This window comes from Temnothorax nylanderi, unplaced genomic scaffold (genome assembly GCF_030848795.1).
Source record: "Temnothorax nylanderi isolate EJ_2023f unplaced genomic scaffold, tnyl_v1.0 TNYL_tig0120_pilon, whole genome shotgun sequence".
Lineage (NCBI taxonomy): Eukaryota > Metazoa > Arthropoda > Insecta > Hymenoptera > Formicidae > Temnothorax > Temnothorax nylanderi.
Window position 1 is genome coordinate 347,549 of NW_027249182.1, and position 24,404 is coordinate 371,952.

At 44.6% G+C, this 24,404-nt stretch overlaps 1 protein-coding gene across 33 annotated transcripts in view; it reads left to right on the plus strand.

Moving 5' to 3' along the window:
• Positions 1 to 24,404, plus strand: part of Bent (projectin protein bent) — a 104,477-nt gene that overhangs the window by 76,006 nt on the left and 4,067 nt on the right. For all 33 annotated transcript variants that reach the window (XM_071713149.1, XM_071713150.1, XM_071713153.1 and 30 more), the window contains 30 exons: positions 41 to 163; positions 299 to 1,186; positions 1,366 to 1,668; positions 1,842 to 2,723; positions 2,971 to 3,226; positions 3,549 to 3,874; positions 4,033 to 4,335; positions 4,647 to 5,031; positions 5,331 to 5,536; positions 5,766 to 6,226; positions 6,688 to 7,222; positions 7,484 to 7,678; positions 7,847 to 8,330; positions 8,641 to 8,896; positions 9,028 to 9,362; positions 9,462 to 9,577; positions 9,951 to 10,235; positions 10,421 to 10,560; positions 10,685 to 10,948; positions 11,467 to 12,083; positions 12,357 to 13,455; positions 13,951 to 15,176; positions 15,278 to 15,411; positions 15,957 to 16,164; positions 16,685 to 16,837; positions 16,931 to 17,157; positions 17,472 to 17,762; positions 17,979 to 18,350; positions 18,744 to 18,800; positions 19,260 to 19,423. In XM_071713149.1, coding sequence (XP_071569250.1) covers positions 41 to 163; positions 299 to 1,186; positions 1,366 to 1,668; positions 1,842 to 2,723; positions 2,971 to 3,226; positions 3,549 to 3,874; positions 4,033 to 4,335; positions 4,647 to 5,031; positions 5,331 to 5,536; positions 5,766 to 6,226; positions 6,688 to 7,222; positions 7,484 to 7,678; positions 7,847 to 8,330; positions 8,641 to 8,896; positions 9,028 to 9,362; positions 9,462 to 9,577; positions 9,951 to 10,235; positions 10,421 to 10,560; positions 10,685 to 10,948; positions 11,467 to 12,083; positions 12,357 to 13,455; positions 13,951 to 15,176; positions 15,278 to 15,411; positions 15,957 to 16,164; positions 16,685 to 16,837; positions 16,931 to 17,157; positions 17,472 to 17,762; positions 17,979 to 18,350; positions 18,744 to 18,800; positions 19,260 to 19,423 — 11,291 coding nt within the window. The remainder of the gene's footprint in view (positions 1 to 40; positions 164 to 298; positions 1,187 to 1,365; positions 1,669 to 1,841; positions 2,724 to 2,970; positions 3,227 to 3,548; positions 3,875 to 4,032; positions 4,336 to 4,646; positions 5,032 to 5,330; positions 5,537 to 5,765; positions 6,227 to 6,687; positions 7,223 to 7,483; positions 7,679 to 7,846; positions 8,331 to 8,640; positions 8,897 to 9,027; positions 9,363 to 9,461; positions 9,578 to 9,950; positions 10,236 to 10,420; positions 10,561 to 10,684; positions 10,949 to 11,466; positions 12,084 to 12,356; positions 13,456 to 13,950; positions 15,177 to 15,277; positions 15,412 to 15,956; positions 16,165 to 16,684; positions 16,838 to 16,930; positions 17,158 to 17,471; positions 17,763 to 17,978; positions 18,351 to 18,743; positions 18,801 to 19,259; positions 19,424 to 24,404) is intronic.

The window sequence follows — 24,404 nt, forward strand, 5'->3', positions numbered from 1 at the left end:
TTATAGTATTTATTTAATATGTCGAATGAATTATTTGTAGCTCTCGAGGTGATAGGCCTGACACCTGGCAAGGAATACCTCTTCCGCGTGGCCGCGGTCAATGCCGAAGGCGAATCGAAGCCCTTGGAAGCGGAGCAAACAATAGTAGCCAAGAATCCATTCGGTACGTTAATCAAACATAAATTAAAATTATACAAAATCGCCACAAGTATAAATAAAATATAATTTAAAGATAGACGTTATATTATTTTTAATTTGAGAGAATTAACATCAAATCTATTTTCGTGTCTATTTGTAGACGAACCAGGCAAACCGGGTGATCTCCGAGCCACCGATTGGGACAAAGACCACGTCGACCTGAAATGGACCCCGCCGGAGAATGACGGTGGTTCACCGATCACCGGTTACGTAATCGAGAAGAAAGACAAGTACGGCGAATGGGAGAAGGCTCTGGAGGTGCCGGCGGACGACACATCCGCCACAGTGCCGGATCTTATTGAAGGCCAGCCGTACGAGTTCCGTGTGCGTGCGGTGAACAAGGCTGGCCCTGGTGAACCGTCGAACGCCACGCCGACCATCATCGCCAAACCGCGCAATCTAGCGCCCAGGATCGATCGCACCAATCTGATCGAGGTGAAGATCAAGGCCGGTCAGAACTTCAACTTTGACTGCAAGGTAACGGGCGAGCCGCCGCCGACCACTAAATGGATGCTGAACGGTAAGGAAGTCCGGCCGAGTGATCGCGTCAAGGTCAAGCACGTGGACTACAACACCAGTCTAAACGTGCGGATGGCTACGCGCTCGGAATCCGGCAAGTACACCGTCATTGCTGAGAATATTAATGGCCGAGATGAGGCGGTCGTCAAGGTGACCGTGCTGGACAAGCCGAGCCCGCCCCAAGGTCCGCTCCGCGCGACCGACGTGCACGCCGAAGGTTGCAAGCTCACGTGGAAGCCGCCCGAGGACGACGGTGGGCAGCCGGTTGATAAATACGTCGTAGAGAAGATGGACGAGGCCACGGGCCGTTGGGTACCAGCCGGGGAGACTGACGGACCGGAAACGAGTCTACAGGTGGAGGGCCTGACGCCAGGGCACAAGTACAAGTTCAGGGTGAGGGCGGTCAACAAGCAGGGCAAGTCCGAGCCGCTCACCGCCATGCAGAGCATCGAGGCGAAAAATCCCTTCGGTAAGACAAGCATTTTTAATAAAGTAATAATTTAACATATCTTTAAGTAAAGATTTGAACGTCATATTTCCAATATAATTATCATAATCACTTGTGATTTATTATATTCTAAAATTATATTATAAAATTTTCAAAAAATGCCAATTTTCATGTTTCTTACATTATTTTATATTTTGTAGATGAACCAGGAAAACCAGGTACGCCCGAGGTGGTCGATTATGACAGGGACTTCGTCGAACTTCAATGGAAACGTCCTGAGGAAGACGGTGGATCACCAATTACCGGTTACATCATAGAGAAACGCGATAAGTACAGTCCGACCTGGGAGAAGTGTGCGGAAGTCGATGGCGATACGAACCGCGGCAGAGTCAACGACCTGGTCGAGGGAACTCCATATGAGTTCCGCGTGAGGGCTGTTAACAAGGCTGGTCCCGGCGAAGCGTCGGAGGCGTCCAAGTCCCACTTGGCGCGACCCAAAAACCGTAAGTATTCGCGAAGAATTTATTAAATTTAGGGTATATTTAAGAAAATTGAATTATTTCATAATTTTTTATAACTCAGAAGCTTAAGAAATTTATTAAGAATATTTCTGTTTAATAGATCTTGCATTTACTTAGTAACGTATAATTAATTACGTTCTATATTTTGTGTTCAGTCCCACCGAAGATCGACAGAAAGTACATGCTGGATGTGAAGGTGCGCGCCGGCGGTTTCTTCGACTTCGACGTGCCGGTGACCGGCGAGCCGCCACCAAGCAAAGAGTGGTCGCTCAAGGACACCGTAGTGATGGCAAGCGATCGCATCAAGATCATCAACGAAGATTACAATACCAAGGTGCGCGTGATGGAGGCGAAACGTTCCGATTCTGGCGTCTACACGCTCGTGGCCAAGAACGTGAACGGCAAGGACTCCGCCACGTTGACAGTGAACGTGCTGGACGTACCTGCGCCGCCGGAGGGTCCATTGAAGATCGATAACGTCACTAAAAACGGTTGCGCTCTGAAGTGGCGGCCACCCAAGGACGACGGCGGTTCCGAGATTCAATACTACCAGGTTGAGAAAATGGACACGGAGAATATGCGTTGGGTGCCCGTGGCCGAGGCTAACACTACCTCGGCGCAGGTGGGTCACCTGATCGAGGGACATGACTATCAGTTCCGCGTGCGAGCGGTCAATAAGCAGGGCGAGTCCCAGCCGCTGACGGGAATGGACACCATCACCGCGAAGGATCCGTTCGCCAAGCCGGACAAGCCTGGCGCGCCGGTCGCCACCGACTGGGACAAGGATCACGTGGATCTCGAATGGGCACCGCCCAAGAAGGACGGTGGATCGCCCATAACCGGTTACATCATCGAGAAACGACCTCGTTTTGGACAATGGGAGAAGGCCGCCGAGGTGCCCGGGAACAAGACCAGCGCCAGAGTACCCGATCTGACCGAGGGTCAGGAATACGAGTTCAGAGTCATCGCCGTCAATAAGGGCGGACCTGGCGATCCGTCCGACGCGTCCGCGCCGGTCGTTGCCAAACCTCGTTTCAGTAAGTTCAAACCTTTGTCAAAATTAACAGCACGAAATAATTAAATTATTTTAGGAGAAGTTTTGTTACAAAAATGTATTTTTATAAAATACACATAGCATTCTTTCACGTATGTGGATATATATTTTTTGCATGAAAGTCTTTATCTTAAGAAGTAAGAATTTTTTGGTAATTTGCTTTTTAAGACAACTGATGTTTTTCCTCCGTTATCGATATTCCACTTATGATTTCGTCTTATTAATTGCAGTTGCTCCTTCGTTCGACACGCACTTGCTGAACGACTTGGTGGTTCGCGCCGGTCAGAAAATCAGCTACAATATTCCCATTGTGGCGTCACCTAAACCGAAGGCAACGTGGACTCGCGATGGCGTCCAGATTGTGGCCGATGCTCGACACGAGATGTTCACCACCAACACTGAAACTTCCTTCGAGATTCCATTCTCTGTCCGTGGTGATACTGGACGTTACACTCTGACTTTGGAGAACGAGCACGGTAACTTTAGGTACGTGACAAATCAAATAATTATAATTATGTAGAAAGTAGTTTCGATATTTATTCTTTAACGACATATTTAATTCGGATAGCATAGAAATCTTGAGTAAATCAATTTACATCAAATAACATCTTGTTACATCTGAAACTTACTTTTAATGATTTAGAATAATAATAATAAACGAAGATGATTTAAATGAATAATAAGATTTTAATATTGAAAATTAAGGAAATTCTTAAATAAATAAATATAACTTTTGCAAGTTATCAGTGTAATTTTATTATATTCTTGATGATTATTAGTTAAACAAACGATGACGTTAAATTTCCAGCGCCAGCGCGAGAGTCACTGTCCTGGATAGACCGGCACCGCCGGAGAAGCCTTTGGACGTCAGCAATGTCACCAAAGAGGGTTGCCACTTGACCTGGGGGCATCCTCTCGACGATGGCGGCAGCCCCATTCTGCACTACGTCATCGAGAAGATGGACATGTCCCGTGGAACTTGGTCCGACGCCGGCATGAGCATGGTGTTGAGCCATGAGGTCAGCCGTCTGATTCATCGCAAGGAATATCTATTCCGCGTCAAGGCTGTCAACAACATCGGAGAGTCCGATCCGCTCGAGACTACGAGGAGCATCATCGCGAAGAACGAGTTTGGTGAGTGACTTGATAAAAAAAGATACTTTAAATCTAAATAAAAATGACATTTAAAAGTTTTAAAATTCGTGCACATTGTAAAACCCTAAAACTGAAGATATATTTGATAAAAAAGAAACAATGATATTACTGTTAATAAATACGTCTGCGATTTTCAGATGAACCGGACGCGCCTGGCAAGCCGCAGATCACGGATTGGGACAAGGACCACGTGGATCTGCAATGGCCAGCACCGAAGAACGATGGTGGATCACCGATCACCGGCTATATCGTTCAGAAGAAGGAGAAAGGCAGCCCATACTGGGTGAATGCTGTGCACGTGCCGGCTGGTCAGAACAGCACGACCGTTCCGGACCTGACAGAAGGTCAAGAATACGAATTCCGTGTGATCGCTGTCAACGCCGCCGGTCAATCCGAACCGTCGGAACCCAGCGATCTCGTCACTGCCAAACCTCGTTACCGTAAGTTGTGAATTTCCATAGTATTAGTTTAAAAAGCGACGATTTGATTAAAAATTATAATAAGATGTTATTAATTAATATTTTATATAGCTTTATATATCTTTTATATTCAAAACTTATAATATATTTTGTTCTATATATTGTCGCGTTTAAAGGAGAAGAGGGGAAAGTATAGGGGACCAAGATTATTGATTTTTCCTGGTCCAGTTGATCTTATACGGGAAGATATAAATTAGCAAAACTTCAGGGACGCAACACTATATTTATTTGCGTTGAACATCGTTGCATTCAACTTCCTTCAACTTTTTTAGTGGCCCCGAAGATCAAGACGCCCTTGCAGGACGTTCGTATCAAGGCTGGACTTATCTTCCACGTGGATATCGACTTCGTCGGCGAACCGACGCCGGAGGCAACATGGAGTGTAGGCAGCAACGAATTGACTTCCAACGACAGGACGACGATCACATCGATCGGCTATCACACGATCGTGCACATCGTCAACGCTAAGAGATCCGATTCGGGATTGTACCATCTATTGCTGAAGAACAGCAGCGGCATAGATGAAGGCAGCTTCCAAATGACCGTTCTAGATAAACCCGGACCGCCGGAAGGTCCTTTACAGTACGAGGAAATCACCAGCCAGTCCGTCACGCTCTCGTGGAAGCCACCCAAGGATAACGGAGGCAGCGAACTTACGTAAATAAATTTTTAATATTTGGAAAACGTCATCCATGAAATAAATTTCGCGTCGCGAATAATTTTTGCGATACATATATTTTTATTTAATCCAGTTTTAGCTGTGTATATCTTCCATATATTTTTACTTGAATTTATAAATTCTCTTTGTGATTTCTCTTATTAGAATTATAACTATTAAATTCTAATTTCATGTAGCAGATTTGTCGTATTAAAAATTATACGTTGTAAGATCTAAAAGTTTCTGGCCCAAGGAAAGCAGTAAAATGACACGACTATTTGCAATTTTTTATTTACAGTGGATATGTCATCGAAAAACGCGATCTCACGCATGGTGGCGGTTGGGTACCAGCTGTTACACACGTTAATCCCAAGTTTAATCATGCGACTGTGCCAAGGTTGCTTGAGGGAACCACGTACGAATTCCGTGTGTCCGCGGAAAATCTTCAGGGTCGCTCCGAGCCATTGACTACTGATCGATCTGTTGTTGCCAAGAATCAATTCGGTGAGTATTATTAATAAAATATTAACTTTATCTATCCTATTGTTTCTAGCTTTTTTAATATAATTACCATTTAAAAGACTAATATATTGATATAATAAAATTTCGAATATATGTAATTGTAAATTATAAATTTATAAACACGCGCGGAGAAATTTATGTTTGACCAAATGTTTTTTTATTGCTCTCTTTCTTTGTTCACGCATTATTATATTCGATATTAATTGCTCAGTGGTTCCTGGACAACCCGGCAAACCGGAATGCGTGGACGCCGACAAAGATCACATCAAGATCAAATGGACTCCGCCCATTAGCAACGGCGGTTCCAAGATCATCGGTTACGACGTGGAGCGTCGCGATCGCGCTACAGGTCGTTGGATAAAGCAAAACAAGGAGCCGGTCAGATATCCTGAGTATTACGACGACCATGTGACCGAGGGTCATCAGTACGAATATCGCGTGGCGGCCATAAACGCCGCAGGCGCTGGAAAACCGAGCGAGACCTCGTCCGTATTCACAGCTAAACCCATGAAGGAGAAACCGAAGCTTCATCTGGACGCTCTGATCGGGCGCAAGATCAAGGTCCGCGCTGGAGAACCGATCAACGTCAACATACCGTTGTCCGGTGCGCCCACGCCGAAGATCGAATGGACCAAGGATGGAAAGTCACTCATGGAAACTCTTCGCCTATCTGTAAGTTTATCTTCATATTTGTTTTTGAGATTGCAATAAAGATCAAAATGATAAAGATAACGCGTTTTCTATCAAGTTAATTAATTAGACTGGAATTTACAGATTAAATTAAATTATTAAATAATTTTTATTATACTGTAATGTGATTAAAGCTAATAAACGAGCAAAAAATAGATGTTACAAAATTAACATATTAACTTCAATACAATAAAATGGGACGTATTATATAATAATAATTATTATTGTTGTAAAGAATTTGTTAATAAGAATTTTATTCCACTTTTAAAAGAATATTATTTATATTTTTTTGTGTTTAATAGAGCATAAATTTTATATATTGTTTTCTCGTAGAATTTCTTTCAATTCTTATCTCAGTCTTTATATATATTTTAGTCTGTCACAATTTTTATTCTTTTTCGTTACTGTGCGCGTGTATTTTCTCATTTTTATTATATCTTCAGACTGAGACCAAGAGCGATCGAACGCAGCTACTGATCGAGAAGTCCGTCCGAGATGACGGCGGCATGTACACCGTGACCGCGTCGAACGAGCATGGAAAGGATTCGGCCGAGATCGAAGTGATAGTCGTGGACAAGCCTGGACCACCTCAGGGCCCTCTGCAATACACCGGCACGACGCAGGAGTCCGTCGGCCTGTCTTGGAATCCACCGGCGGATAACGGCGGATCCGACATCACGAACTACATTGTCGAGATTTCGGATTACGGTTCTGACAATTGGCGACAAGTGCCTGGATACGTTCCCAGGACGAGCTTCACGGCGAAGGGCTTGACCGAGGGCAAGAAGTATGTCTTCAGGGTCCGCGCCGAAAACATGTACGGTGTATCAGAACCTTTGGAAGGTAAACCCGTGATCGCCAAGAGTCCGTATGATCCGCCGGATGCGCCAAGCCAGCCTGAGATCCTTGGTTACACTCCGAATAGCTGCAGTCTCGCATGGAACCCGCCTATCAATACCGGAGGAAAGCCTATCACTGGTAACTTATTACAATAAATTATTTTATAATTATTATCTCTTATATATAAATTAAGATTAAGGTTTTATTATCTAATGTTATATCATATTATATTAAGTATTTTATATCAATTTTTTAAATCTATGATTTAAAAAATTACTTTCAATATTATTAAATATTTAAATATAATGGATATTTTAATTTTTTTATTTTTTAAATAAAAACTGTGTTGAAATTTATATTTTACATATGACTACACACTATTTCCATTATCTTCTTCAGGTTATTACGTGGAGAGACGCGAGCGTGGCGGCGAATGGCTGAAAGTGAACAACTACCCGACGCCGAACACGACGTTCACCGTGCAGGACCTTCACGAAGGTTCGCGATATGAGTTTAGAGTAATCGCTGTCAACGAGGCTGGACCTGGTAAACCCAGCAAGCCCACTGAACCGATTACAGCCGGACATCAACGTCGTAAGTATTATTCAATTAATCATATTATTATATTACAACAAATAATTCTTTGCAATCTGGAATATTAGTTTCAATTCTGAATTTTATTTATAATTATTAAATGATTATTAATTTTAATTATTATGTAATCTTCTATAATATTTAATTATATTGCCGTTATTATTGCAGTGCGTCCTGACGCGCCCGAGCCGCCCAAGGCGGACAGGATCACCAAGGATTCGGTGACCCTGAGCTGGCGACCACCGCGAAGCGATGGTGGCTCGAAGATTCGAGGATACATCATCCAGAAGAAGGCCAAGGGTGATGATGACTGGTCAGACGTAAACGGCGCGCCTGTACCGAGCAACGTATACACTGTGCCGAAGTTGAAGGAGGGTGAGGAGTATCTCTTCAGGGTGTTTGCTGTGAACGACGTCGGCAGCAGCGACCCAAGCCGACCGAGCAATCCGATCGTCATCGAGGAGCAACCTAACAAACCAGTCATGGACCTCGGTGGAGTTCGCGACATCACCGTTCGCGCCGGCGAGGACTTCTCTATTCACGTGCCTTATATTGGCTTCCCCAAACCAACCGCCACATGGTTCGCCAACGACGTCGTTAAGGATGAAACCGATTCACGTGTGCATCAACAGCTGGCCGATGACTTCGCCAGGTATGTGCTTTTGGAATTATTATAAACTTTTGAGAAAAGGATCAAAATCAGATATACAGATTGTATCAATTTACCTATTAAACTGATTTTTTTAAGTTTAATACTAGACTCTAATTATTATTATATTTAGAAAATATAATTTAAATATTTTGATGGAGACTATTTGATAATTATGTTACATAATTATGTTGAGAAGAGATTTTTTACTGTATAAAATATCTAAATTTAAAATTTCTCATTACTGTGTCGCGGTGATTAATGATGGTACATAATAATATTACACGTATTACTGATTAATCTTTTGCTGCAGCCTGGTAGTGAAGAATGCGAAACGTTCGGACGGAGGGCAGTACAGACTCCAGCTGCGCAACTCTTCCGGCTTTGACACGGCGACCGTTAATGTCAAGGTCCTCGATCGTCCTAGCCCACCCGAAAACCTCCGCGCGGATGAATTTGGCGGTGACGCCCTCACCCTCTTCTGGAACCCACCCAAGGACAACGGCGGTGCTGATATCACCAACTACGTGATCGAGAAGAAGGAACCGAAGGCCGCCACGTGGTCCAAAGTAAGAAATATTATATCGAGATCATAATTAATGGGAAAAAAAACGAAAGAAAGGATTAATTTGAAAAACTAGCATAGAAATTGATTTGAAAATAATATCAGAGATTCTAAAAAGAGAGAAACTTTTTGCAGGTAAGCAGCTACGTTACGACACCGTTTGTGCGGGTCAGGAATTTGACGGTCGGTCAAGTCTACGAATTCCGGGTAATGGCGGAGAACCAGTACGGCACGTCGGATCCAGCGACAACGATCGATCCGATCAAGGCGCGACATCCGTTCGATCCGCCGGGCGCGCCCGGCACACCTCGCGGTGTGGAGACAACCGAGGACAGCATTACCATTACCTGGACCAAGCCTCGTCACGACGGCGGCTCGCCGATCCTCGGATACGTCATTGAGAAACGTCTTCTGAACGAAGACAAATGGGTCAAGGCCACTCCGTCTCTGGTGCACGACACCACTTATAAGTGAGCGGTCTAGCTATACTATTACATGCTCTCAAACTATTACATACGTCTTTGGTTTTAACGGGATGTTTTAACAATTCCTTTCGGTCGGTCTCATAGGGTTACCGGACTGATCGAAAATCATGATTACGAGTTCCGCGTAGCTGCGGAAAATGCCGCCGGTCGTGGACCATGGAGCTCCAACTCCGATGTTATTCGTGCCAGCGCTGCACCATGTAAATATATCTTACATAAAAGTATTTTGTTTTACAAGTAAAAAAAGACTATATTTTGTGTAGTAAAAATGCTAAAATTATTATATAATTAAAAATTTGTATTGTACATAAAGAATTTTAATTAACGATGAAATTAAGTTTATATAGAGTTTAAAAGTACTAATTTACAAAAGTCTGCTTAATATTATTACGTATAGATTACAATTTTTAATTTAATATTTTTAATTAACTAGCAGATTGTAAATGTGTTAATTTACTTAAAGAAAATATTTTTAGATTTTTTTCTTTAATCAAGTTTTTTATCATTAATTGTAACTTTTCATAAGTTGGTGAGATTTGGATATAGTTCAATATGTCAATCGTTTTGTTACAGTCCCACCGAAGATCACAAGTGACCTCAGCATCCGCGATATGACCGTGATTGCCGGAGAACCGTTCACTATCACAGTGCCGTATACGGCCAATCCTAAACCAAGACCGAATTGGTCAATCAACGGCGAGGAGGTTCTCACTGGAGAGAGAATCAAATTCGAGACGACCGATGTGGCCTCACAGTTTATCAATAAGAAGGCAAAGAGATCGGACACCGGCACGTATACGATATATCTGACGAACACCGTCGGCACGGACTCCGCTTCGTGCAAGGTCCTCGTTGTCGGTAAATTTCTTTATATTAATACGTATTAATTTCTAACCCGCAATATCTTTTTTTAGATTACACCTTGAATTTAAGTTCCAGACAATCATATTTTAAAAAGTAGTAAAATAGTAGCATCGACAAATTTTTTAAACTAAATTCTTTGATTACTTGCGGGTTATACTATAAGATTATTTTCTTTCTAGACAAACCGTCGCCACCTCTGGCGCCTCTGGACATCTCCGATATCACTCCGGAAACCTGCACGCTGACGTGGAAGCCGCCTTTCGACGATGGTGGTTCGCCAATCACGAATTACATCGTCGAGAAACTGGATCCGGCTGGCGTGAGTTTTTTTTTAGCTTAAGAAATTCTAAATAATGATCATAAAAAAGATAATATTATTTCTTCCTTACGACATAAAACGCAACATCGTATGGATGTCTATATCTTCATCACTTTTTCTTCAGTACTGGGTGAAGCTCAGCAGCTTCGCGAGGAGCACGCATTACGATGTGATCGGTCTGGAGCCGAATCGCACGTACAACTTCCGCGTGAGAGCGGAGAATCAATACGGCATATCCGACCCGCTACAAGCTGACGAGCCGATAACAGCCAAATTCCCGTTCACGGTACCAGATCCGCCCGGACAGCCACGAGTCATCGACTGGGATACCTCGAACGCCACGGTAGTCTGGACGAGACCATTGTCCGATGGTGGCTCTCGTATCCAGGTGTGTAAAAAAAGAAAATGCATTTCTACAAGATATGAATATTATTAACATATGGAACTTGTATTGTACATAGTCAATTGACATCACATGAATTTTTTAAACTTCGAAATTTATCTTAAACGGTCTTTCAAAGTTGATATTGTTTTGACGATCTTAATATAAAAAAAATAATAATATATACTTAATATAATAATAATATATAATAATATATTATACACTGGTAAATATTAAAGGATCGCAAAATTTAAACCAATACCTTAAATTAAATTACATTTTGTTATTTTTATATAACCGTGTGTGTCAAAATTTATTGTTTTAATATAAAACAGTATTTTAATTCCATTACTTTAGTTAAATTAACGTTGTTGTATTTAAATTAACGACGTATTGAGGGGTAATTGCGACCTTTAGGAATGGTTAAAAATGACTCAAATTGAGTATAATTTGACACTACGAATTTAAGAGTGTATTTGTTTTCTATATATCTACACTACATTAATATAAAATATTAATTACAGGGCTACAAGATCGAATTCCGCGACCCAGCTGAGGACGTGCAATGGCGCGTGGCAAACGACTACCTTTTCAAAGACACTACGTACGTGTGTTATGGCCTGATGAGCGGCCACGAGTACGAGTTTAGGATCCGCGCGAAGAACGCAGCCGGCTTCAGCAAGCCGAGTCCGCCGTCCGCGCCGTTTAGACTCAAGAGCAAGTTCAACGTGCCGTCGCCACCTGGCACGCCGCAGGTCACCAAGGTCGGCAAAAACTATGTTGATCTGCGATGGGAGCCGCCCGTGTCCGACGGCGGTAGTAGAATTACTGGCTACGTGATCGAGAAGCGCGAGGTGGGCAGCGCGATGTGGTCCAAGTGCAACGAGTACAATGTCGTCGATACCGAGTACACGGTCATGCACCTGATCGAGCGGGGTGACTATGAGTTCAGGATCTTCGCGGTGAACGCCGCTGGCAGATCCGAGCCAAGCTCGTGCACCACCCCGGTGAAAATATGCGAGGTCGAGGGTGGCGAGAAACCGGAGTTCATCAGAAACTTACCTATCAGTCAGATCATACCGCTTGGCAAGACCCTCGTCCTCGAATGCGAGGCCACGGGTAAACCGTTGCCGACCGCCAGGTTAGCAGAAATAACATTTATTTAGTATTTGCTAATTTTATTACTTATTATTAGATAAGACTTATTCCAAAAATAAAATCAGGACTGAGTGTCATAACAATTAAATTGATTAGCTAAGATTTATTTCTTTTGTAGACTATTTTATTACGGTTCTATCGTATTTATTAGAAAATAAAAATCTTTTAATGACTATTATATTATATTTTTATCAATAAATAATATATTAATTATATTATTAACTTTGAGCTGATATTACAATTTTAACTTGTTCAGGTGGCTGAAGAACGGCCGCGAGATCACCTTAGGCGGTCGCTTCCGCGCCGAGTCGATAAATGGCATCTACAGGCTGGTGATATCCGAGGTGTGGGACGCGGACGACGGCGACTACAGCTGTCAGATCTCGAATCCGCTCGGTGTCGCCGCGACCACGTGCAGATTGAAGATCGGCACGCCGCCGCGCATCGAGCGCATGCCGGGCGATCTCTATCTGCCGGAGGGCGACAACACGAAGATCAAGATCTATTACAGCGGCGATCAGCCGATGGACGTGACTCTGAAGAAGGATGGTCGCCAGATCGTGGAGACCACGCACATCAAATACACCGTGTTCGACGAATACCTCATTATCTTCATCAAGGATATCCAGAAGGATGATGCCGGCACGTACGATCTATCTATTTCAAACGACAGCGGCAGCGTCAGCGCATCCTTCAACGTGTACATCACCGGACTACCTGGACCGCCGACCGGACCGCTTGACGTTTCTGATATCGACAAGCACACGTGCACCCTGTCCTGGCACCCGCCCAAGTACGACGGCGGTCTTCGGGTCACTCACTACGTGGTGGAGCGTCGCGACGTCAGCCACACGCACTGGATTATTGTGTCATCCTTCTGCAAAGACACCACCTTCGTCGTGCAGGGTCTCACCGAGGGTCAAGAATACCTCTTCCGGGTGATGGCAGCCAACGACAACGGTATGGGCCCGCCGTTGGAGGGGACCAACCCGATCAAGGCCAAGGCGCCGTTCGATCCACCGGGACCGCCTGGTACGCCCAAGGTCATCGAGGTGGGTGGCGACTTCGTCAATCTCTCATGGGAGAAACCGGAAACGGATGGCGGTGCTAAGATCCAGGGATACTGGATCGATAAGAGAGAGGTCGGCAGTCAAGCATGGCAGCGCGTGAACGTCAGCATCTGCCTGCCGACGCAAATCAATATCAGCAACTTGATCGAAGGAAGGCAATATGAGTTCCGGGTGTTCGCTCAAAACGTCGCAGGACTTAGTCCTGAATCAAAGGCCTCGACCTCCGTGAAAATCGTCGATCCACAAGCGGCGAAACCTCCGGAGATTATCCAACCTCTCCAGAAGGTTTGTATTTCTTTAATTTTACTTTGATTATAAGTAATTATTATAACTGAGATTTAAAATAATGCATATATGATATAGCAAAGATTTAAAGAATAATATAATATTATATATCTAATGTAAAATAAGATTATTTAAAGTTTGAATTTGAAGTTTTATTTTTTTTAAGTTTAATTTTTTAAATTCTGAATTTTGAATTTAGTTTGTTATTTGACTTTTAGTTTTATATTTTAAGTGCCAAACTTTCTTTTTTGAGATTTGTTTATCTAAAAAGTCTATATATTTAAATAAGGTATAACAAATAATCAAATAATAAAATATAATGCAATGTAAATGTGTGAAAAAGAAAAATGTAAAACAATGTATAAAAGTCCACCCAAAGCCGCTAGGCAAGGATTATTATATATATATATATATATATATATATATATATATATATATATATATATAAATAATGCAAGAATGCAAGAATAATTACCTTCTCATTTTTTCGATCAGGTGAATTGCGTCCAAAATCACAACGCTCATTTCCAATGCAAGATCATCGGCACGCCGAAGCCACATATCACGTGGTTCAAGGGCGCCCGCGAGATCGTGAGCGGTAGTCGCTACAACATCTACTCCGAGGGCGACACCCACAATCTCATCATTCACGACGTGTTCGGCGAGGACGCCGACGAGTACTTCTGCCGTGCGGCGAATAAATGCGGGGTGAAATCCACCAAGGGCGAGCTCTTCATCAAGACACCGCCGAAGCTGAACGTGCCGCCGCGTTTCCGCGACACCGCCTTCTTCGACAAGGGCGTGAACGTCGTCATCAAGATCCCGTTCACCGGCTACCCGAAGCCGAAGATCACGTGGGTGCGCGAGGGCGAGGTGATCGAGTCCGGCGGGCATTACGCCGTCGAGGTGAAGGAGCGACACGCCGTGTTGACGATACGCGACGGCAGCCGCCTGGACTCCGGCCCGTATCGCATCTCCGCGGAGAACGATCTCGGCCAGGACACGGCCATCATCAAGATCCAGATCAGCGATCGCCCGGACCCGCCCAGGTTCCCGCAGGTGGATAACGTCGGCCACGACTCGCTGGCCGTCAGCTGGAAGCCGCCGGTTTGGGACGGTGGCAGCAACATCACCAACTACGTGGTGGAGAAACGCGAGCACCCGATGAGCACTTGGATCCGCGCCGGCAACACCCGTTTCTGCACGCTCGCGGTGATCGGTCTCAGTCCTGGGCAGCAGTACGACTTCCGGGTGTGCGCGGAGAACATCTACGGCCGTTCCGATCCGAGCGAGGTGACGCCGCTGATCACCACGAAGGGCATGATCAAGCGCGAGTTCAAGAAGAAGGAGTACGAGGTGGACGCAAGCGGCAAGAAGATACGCGGCCGCGAGGACGAGAAGCCGCGCGACTACGACCAGTTCGTGTTCGACGTGTACAGCAAGTATGTCCCGCAGCCGGTCGAGATTAAGCACACGTCGGTTTACGACAAGTACGACATCCTGGAGGAGATCGGCACTGGCGCGTTCGGTGTGGTGCATCGCTGCCGCGAGAGGACCACCGGTAACATCTTCGCCGCCAAGTTCATCCCGGTGTCGCACGTGATGGAGAAGGAGCTGATCAGGAAAGAGATCGACATCATGAATCACCTGCATCATCCCAAACTGATCAACCTGCACGACGCCTTTGAAGACGACGACGAGATGGTGCTGATCTTTGAGTTGTAAGTATCCATTTTGGGCAGAAGAATCGTTTGTTGTTAAATTCGACGGCGGATTGTGACGGGTTTGCGTTATCCTTGATCTCGATCATTTGTCTCGTTAGCCTGTCCGGCGGCGAACTGTTCGAGAGGATCACGGCTGAGGGTTACACCATGTCCGAGGCGGAAGTCATCAATTACATGAGGCAGATCTGCGAGGGTGTCAAGCATATGCATGAGAAGAATATCATTCACCTCGGTAAGACTCATATTTTAACGACTTTCTTGCGACACATATTATGGAAGTACAGATTTTAATTATTTGTCAATCTAAACTTTAATCAAATTTATAGAAATTTAAGCCTATTATACATTTGAAAAAAGATTCTTTTAAAAAGTTAACAATACATTCTTAGTTAAAAATAAATTATCTATTAGTTTATCATCGTTCAATACCAATAAAATACAGCGCAATTTATCAAGATATTCTTCAAAGCGATGTTCTTATAAAATTTCGAAAATTGAAATGCTTCTTCAAAAATTTGCATTTAAGAATTTATTATTATTATATTAAATAAACAAAACCCCGTTAATCTGATTGTTGGTTGTGAATTTAGATTTGCAGCTGCGAAAAGTTTTATCTATTTTAGATTTATACCCGCTTTCAACTTTTATACTTAAATTATATTTTTAATTTTGGATGCCGTTTATGTATAAGTTTATGTATAAGTATTATGAGCGCAGCTAACTCGAGTACAGAGTTGAACGTATTATTTTAATCGTGTAATTTGCAATTATTTCCAGACATCAAACCTGAGAACATCATGTGCCAAACTCGCAACAGTACGAATGTGAAACTGATCGATTTCGGTCTGGCTACCAAACTCGATCCGAACGAAGTAGTGAAGATCAGTACAGGCACCGCCGAGTTTGCCGCCCCCGAGATTGTCGAACGCGAGCCGGTAGGCTTTTATACCGATATGTGGGCCTGCGGTGTACTGGCTTATGTTCTGTAAGTAGATGTTTTGCCACTTCGTAATTATAACAAATGCAGCGTATTAAACTGTTTTCTGAAAATATCGCGTTGCAATTAAATATTTCGGAGACAATTGAATTGCGCAACATTTCAATTTTAAACTACACAAATTTTAAACGATTGTATGTTAATACTATGGCTATATAGTTTGTACTATGTAAGGGCCGGATATTCAATAAAAAAAAAAAGATATCTATATTATAAAAAATGCAGGAATCATCAATCCTGCTTGTTTCCATTTATAAAAATAATGAACTAAGTTTGTTTGAAGTAAACTCTAAATATTTTGCGTATAAACATTTAGAGTTTATATATTTCACATTTCTTGAGAAATATTCGATTTATTTCGGTATTGTTGTGATATAAATGCAATAACTGCAAAAACAAATAATGCATAACTACAATGATGAAATATATAATTTGCATGTATTTGTGAAAAACAGAACATTAAAAAAAAAAAAGGAATTCTATCGAATAGCATGCGTCATTTGCGCAGATTGAGCGGCCTTTCGCCGTTCGCCGGTGATAACGACATCGAGACCCTGAAAAACGTGAAGGCATGCGACTGGGACTTCGACGAGGAGGCATTCCGCGATGTTTCCGAGGAAGGCAAAGATTTTATCAGGCGACTACTCGTCAAAAACAAAGAGTACGTTTTACTGTTTCCTTCGCAGATCTGTCTTCTCTTCTCTCTGCTGTCCTGTTATTATTTCGTTCACATTGCGGTGTTCTTGCCTTACAGGAAGCGCATGACTGCGCACGAGTGTCTCGTTCATCCATGGTTGACCGGTGACCATAGCAAGTGGACCAATCCAATCGCCAACAGTCGTTACCTCAGCATCAGAGACAGATTGCGTGCCAAGTACGAGAATTGGGACAAGTATGTTCTTCCCATCGGCCGCCTAGCCGAGTACTCGTCGCTCAGGAAACTTTTAATCGAGAAATACAGGATTTACGATTCTTGCTTCGGTGAGTAAAATATTAATACATAATTAATTTTATGGGAGAAGAGTAGGCACCGTCTATCTCGAACTTAAATACCTACGAATAGATTGCCAATTCTAATACGATAAAGATATTATTTAATTGAGCACATTTAAACAACAAAGGAGTTTTAATTATTGTTTAATTTTTAAACATCTTTGAAATAGATATGTATGTGTGTTTTAACTAAATATTGATAACACTAATACCAGATGCCTGAGATGAGTACTTGATGAATACAGAAAATAATTAAAATTACGCTAAAATGTGCAACGCTTAAATTAATTATACTTTTGCAGATCGCCGACAAGCAGCGCCCAGATTTGTCATTAAGCCGCAGAGCGCGTTCGCCTACGAAGGACAGAGCGTGAAGTTCACTTGTCGCGTGATCGCGATTGCAGCACCGACCCTGTCTTGGTCGCATAACAATCAGGAGCTACGGCAATCCGTCAAATTCATGAAGCGATACCACGGCGACGATTACACCTTCATTATTAACAGAGTCAAGTTGGAAGACAGAGGAGAATATATTATACGCGCGGAGAATCATTATGGCTACCGTGAGGAGGTCGTTTTCCTTAATGTACAACGTAAGCGTTTTAGAATTTTATACACGTTTGCGATTACATAGCGTTACTCTGAGAAAATTATAATTTTTAACGTAGCTTAATATTTGTAACATCTTTAGATACTTTTAGATAGCTGTAATTGCTAAATATCGATCAACATTTTCATTTCTTATCTGCTTTATAAATCTAAGAAATAAATATTCCTATGTATATGATCCTTCCATTTCATTCTTTCAGCACTGCCGAGAGAAATTCCGAAGTATAGGCCCGAGTTGCATCCTGTACGCAGACGAGAACCGCTTGGTTACAACGTGTGGCTGGAGACGATTGAGTCGGCACCGAGCTTCACCTTCCTGCTACGACCACGTGTCATCCAGATCAGACAGACTTGCAAGCTGCTCTGCTGTCTGAGCGGTAATCCACCGCCCACCGTGAAATGGTATAAGGACAGAGAGGAATTGTCCAAGTATAATTATCCCATGAGCAACGCCGACGGCGTCGTCACGATGGAGATCGTTGACTGCAAACCGGAGGATAGCGGCAAATATCGTTGTGTAGCTTCCAACAAGCACGGCAAGGATGAAACTAGTTGCGTGGTCATCGTAGAAGGTATGAGATGAATAAGTTATTAAATATTGAGTAAAAAAGGATATTACATTGAAGGATGAAAGATTATTTCACGGAACACAATAAATACACTACTATCGCAAATAATTTAAAATAATTATAACAAAAAAAATAGAATCGATACTTTTAGATAAATTACTTAAAAAAATGAGATTATTGTGTTGCGATCAAATTTTTAATTGACTAAGAATAAACGTAATTCTATTTTATAAATTATAAAGTTCATTTTGAGTATTTAAAATAGATCTTATTTAAATTAAGATTCATTTGCGTTTTCTGAACTTTCCAATTTATTTGATAAGGGCGATGATATTATCTGTATAATTTACATTTAATTTGCTAACGAAACAGACCTCATTGAGTGTTTGTTTGTAGGCACTGGAGAAACGGAGGAGCAAGTAAAATTAGTACACGACCTCCTACATTCCGGAGGTAGAGCTGTTTAAGAGTGTACCCTGTTTGCCATCCTCTTCCTCTGTCATTAAAAGCAGTGTTGCATTAGACAATAGACAATAGATTTTGTCTTTGTGTTCGTCAAGCTTTTCCTATTAGTATGCTTTTCATAAATATGTAAAACCAGCTATCATATTAGCTGTATACAAAATATTTCATAATCCTTTTATATTATTCAGATAGAAATAACTGTAAAATTTTCTATTTATCAAGATTTATTCCAAAAATAACAATTTCTTTAGATTATTACACACATAACTATAGTCGTTCTTTTTATCCTGCATACGCACTTCATATTGGATTAGCTTTTCCATTTATTTTTTAATGTTTTTATAGCTTGTTTTGTAATAAAACGCAACTCTCGTGAACTTTATGACAAGATTACATATATGCAAACGTATTGTGTCGTTGTCTCATAACAATTGATTTTGTTCTAAGATCGAAGGTTCATCGAGCAGCCACTGAAACCGGCACCACCGCCGATCGTGACAATTCACAAATCCAGTGGATACAGCGGCTACAGTTCCACGACCACTCAAGGCCAATCAAGCTCCACTTCTTCATACAATGGCAAACACAATTCCACTTCCTCTTCATATAAGGTATGCAGAATGATATAAAATAATTATTAATCAAATCTTATATATTAAAGAAAATATAATGTGTCACGTTTTTCTTCTTTTATAAATATTCTACATAAATTTTATATAAAATCAGAGGATATATATATATACATGTGTGTATATGTGTTGTCACGTCTTTTTCACGCCCGAAGCGCGCGACGGATCAAAAGGGTTAGGGAGAGAAGGGTGGTAGGTCTCTCCGACGATTCCTCGCACAGTCCGGCAATTCGACACGAAATTTTAATGTTGGGCGCCAGACGCGTACTCTCGCATCCACTAAGTACTCCAAGATCGCGAAAACCCGAAGAAACACAAAACGCAATGAATCCGGCGTGCGAGAGATCGGCCGTTCGGTGGGCGCTAGCACGAAAAAAAAGGAGAGGAAAAAAAACATTCCGCGGCAATCGACGAAAGGAGAAGAAAGGGGTTTTGTCAAGATCTCAAAAACGACCGAGGGGAGAGTCCCAAAAAAAGCTATCACGCACTTCATAGTCGGCAAACAAAAAAATTTATAGCTCCCCCCTCCGAACACGTGGCGGGGGTACCCAAAGGAAGGGCTTCCTTGCGACGACTCTACGCGCGCGATGGACTCCTTGTCGGGCTGGTAAGGGGCGTGCCGGGTGGTGGTCCTCGCTTCCGCGGAGCCTCCTGACCCTTGTCGTGGCCTCTGCCCTCCTTGTAGGGGCCCTCCTTCCTCCAGGCCTCGCCGCACTCCGGGCAGGTGCGGACTGTGTAGCCCGGTCGACCGCACCGGAAGCAGAAACCCTTTCTCCTTGGTAAGGGGCACTCGTATGCAAAATGGGAGGGAGAGCCGCAATTCCAGCAGGCCTCCCTCTCCAGCGGACCGGCTCTCGTTGTCGACGTTTCCTTCGACGAGGTCTCGGGGGTCGATGGGCCTCGGGGGACCGACGGCAACCCCAATGATGGCTCGAGGTCGCCCCCGGCCGAGATGGCCCCTTCCGACGAACCGGAGGACGGAGCTCGCCGTTTGAGATTCGTCTGGACTCCAACCTCTTCGGCAGTCGGGACGGCTTGTACGGCCGCGTTCGTTCTCGCCACAGCGGATCTTCTTACCGGTAGCTTTACGGAGCGGACAACACTCAATCCACTTGTGAACAGATCTTGTATCACGAGGAGGTATGCGTTCCCGATTTACTGGGCGGGAGCGGCCCCATAATATCCGCGGCAACTACCGTCCACGGAGCCTCGATTACTCGCTGACCCATTAATCCCGCGGGAACGTCTTGTTTCACTTTGTTTTCTGACACGTATCGCACCGGCGTACGTACCGGGCGATATCTTTAAACATTCGCGGCCAATAATACCTCGTCGCGACACGGCGGTAAGTTTTCTCTACACCTAAGTGTCCTGCCTGAGGCGGATCGTGATTTTCGCGAATAATTTCTTCGCGCGACTCCCTTGGCACGACAAGTTTCCACTGATCTAAATTGTCCATGGTTTCGTTTATAACGGGGTGAGTTCGGCGAAAATACAATTTATCCTCCGTCTACTTTCCATCCCGTTATTCACTAGCCGGAAGTCTAAGCAGAAACGATATGTCCCGTGGGCTTTTTAATCATTACGATCGGCGTTGACCACTCGCTTTGAGACGGCTCAATGATATCGCGCTTTTAGTAGACGATCTACTTTCTCGTAAATGGTCTCCTTAATTTTGGCGAGACGGGGTAACATTGTTGTCTAATAGAGGGTGGTTTTCGACCTCGATATGATGTTCGGTCAACGTCGTGGCTCCGAGCTTTTCCGGATTACCCGTGATTTCTGACTCCAAAAATTTTTGCAAACGTTTCTCTTAGTCTGGCGTTAGCTCGCTCAACCCGCAACAAACGAGGGGTGACGCTTCTGGCTTTCGCGTTCTCTCCCCCTCCCCCGATTGACCTGGCTCGAGATTCACGCTTTCACTCTCCGACAAGGTCACACGAACGCTCGCGAGAGAGCTTGACGACCCTTTTCGAAAGGATACTGTCGCGAGGGATCTTCTCCAAAACTCCACGTACCGCTCGCGAAACTTACACTTATTCTGAAAGCTTTCAGAAAATCTACTCCTAAGATACCTTTACCTCCCCCCTCACTCTCACGGTTTGATTAGTCGCGGTCGTCACGCGTTTTCCGCTGGTCAATGTGAACGAAAAACCGAGTTGCTTAATTAACGCCGTCACTTCCGGACCCGCGAACGTACGGCTGGACCCGGAGTCGACTAACGCGCCTATTTCGTACCCCGCGATCTGTACGCGGAGAAACATTAGGGAGGCTGGGCCTCCCCTATCGTTAAACGCGCTATACGCGGTTCGCGATTCCCCATCGGCAAATCGGCTGGGGTGGAGGGGGTAGGAGTCGGGTTGCCCCTTTCTCGCGACTCCTCTATTCGTTTCCCGAACACGTCGAACAGGTGCGAACCGTGACCTCGGCCTTCCCGCACCGGTAGCAATGTTTCCGCGGCGGGGCTTTACATTCGCGCGCGAAGTGCCCCGCTTGGTCACAGTTCCAGCACGTCGAGGTACGCGTCAGGCTCGCGGTAGTCGGGGGTCGGCGGACTTGTCCGTCGCGGGAGTAGCTGTCACGGTCGGGTGTTTCGCGTTCGGCCCGCGGGCCTTCGCCGTCTTCCCCTTCTTCGCGCCCGCCCCGGTTCCGGTCGAACCCGCGGTGGACACGCCGAGCGCAGCCACGGTGTCGTGATGTTTTCCGCCCGCATGGCGGTTAGCGCCCTTCGGCGTTCGATACGCTAAATCCGGGAATAAAGATTGTTCTGGCGGGGAAGGAGCACGATAGTTTTGCGCGGCGCGGCAACTGGCCTCTGCGCGCGCGGCCCTTGTTCGAGTGCGTCCATATCCTCGACCGCGTCCCGTGGTATCAGCGTCTGTAATCGGGGTAACATGTGCCGATGCGCGTAACCGACCTTTTCTCCTTCGCGCCACGGCGGTGATAACCGGTCGAAAAGCGTATTTAGGCACGTCAGGTAGTCGGTCACGGACTCCTGCTCCCCTTGAGTTCGCCGCATTATTTCGTCGCGGAGAGCGAACTGAAATCGGGTCCCCGAAACGCCACGCCGTTTTAAAGCGTCCCACGTCGTCAGGCGGTCCCTTTTTCCGCGAAACCAGTGGAGCGCGATACCCGACAGAAAGAATGGAAGGCACCGCAAAATGTCTTCGTCCGCGACCGGAATCAATTCGCGGCCCTCCTCAATGCGCAACAAAAACGTTTCGGCATCCTCTCCGCGAGCGTCCGAAAACTTTAAATTTCATTTCCGCATGACATTATAAACGGTTGTCGCGGAGTTACCGCCCGCATCCTGCGAGGCTCTATGCGCGCTACCCCGGACGACGCTTGAGGGATCGAGGTACGAACGCGCACTCATCGCCGCGGATGGGCTATCCGGACGGGTGATCCCCGCCGGAACATCGAGGTGTTCGGCGTCCGCCATTTGGTTCGATTCGGGCGCTCTGAATTCTCCGCCCCGACGCTCGGCCGCCAGCAAGCGCAACAAGCGGAGTGCCAGTTCGGGGTCGGATCCGTCGGTAGGCAATTCGCGTCGGCTCAACTCGGCGATCCGCCGTTCGCGCGTTGCGTGGAGAATCCACTCGTCGCTAAGCTCGGTTTGATCCATTTTGACCGTTCGGACGTAACGCGCAATGCAAACCGATGAATAGCCGCCAACTCGCTGTCGCGACGCTTTTATTCCTTCAACGCAAACACGAAATTCCGATCTGAACTCTCCCCCGAGTTCCTATTGCCTCAATTAGTTTACCAATGCGCGAGTTTAACACGAAATCTTCATTTTGCGAGAAATAGACGGAATGCTACCGCGTCCCGAAAGAAAGAGAAAATGTCGCAAAACCGTTAGACCGAATCACTCACTAAATCAGGAAATTCATTCGCCAAAACTTTCCGTTCTTACAGTCCGGCAATTTGACACGAAATTTTAATGTTGGGCGCCAGACGCGTAGACTCGCGTCCACTAAGTACTCCAAGATCGCGAAAACCCGAAGAAACACAAAACGCAATGAATCCGGCGTGCGAGAGATCGGCCAGCTTGACCTAACGGTTATGGGCGGGGTTGATGGAGGGCAGCGCAAGATTCGGCGGGGTGACGCATATAAATCACACTCTCACATATTTAAAAATGAATAACAACGTTTATTCCGAGATAACTCTCAGGTAAAACAGTCAGTGCCATTACTCAACCATAGAAATCAAGCAAATAAATGATAACGCGGGCGTCAGGAATCAAACAAACAATAATGGTAACGCGGACGTCAGAAATGAACGGAATAGATTAGACATTAAGTTATTGTACCGTGAACGCGCGGAATGCGCTGGTACCGCATAAGAGAACAATGGTAGAAATTTTAACTTACGCGTAATATAGAACATCGGGCAAAAGATACGCCCGAATACGAAATAATCGAAGTAAACGCGAAATAGTAGAGTAACTAGGAAGTAGGATCGAACATGAAAGATCGCGAAATGATCGCGCTCGGAGCGCGTGAACGCGACGTCCAAAGTCACGCAGGGATTCTGTCGCCAAATTAACTAACGAAAGTACTAATCGTAGCGCAAGCAACGTCCCAACGCAATTATGACCGAACGCAACACGCTATCGCCGATATTCTAACGCGAAGAATGATGGGCCGAGGCACTCGGCATAACACGGAATACTATAACGAACGCAAAAATACGGAGTTACCGCGGGTAATAATGGAACGCAAGTACCATTCGAGAGCAAATAATAAATCAACGCGAGTAACCTTCGACTAATAAGTCAACGCGAGTAACATTCTAACGCAATTAATATCCTAACGCAACGAGTAGTCCAACGCGAATAATATGTTAACGCAAGAAATAGCCGAACACGAGTAATATTCTAACGCACTTAATATCGCGTGTGGAATCTAAGTCCCGACCGTACGAATTACGACGCACAATGAAACCAGCGATCGCGAAC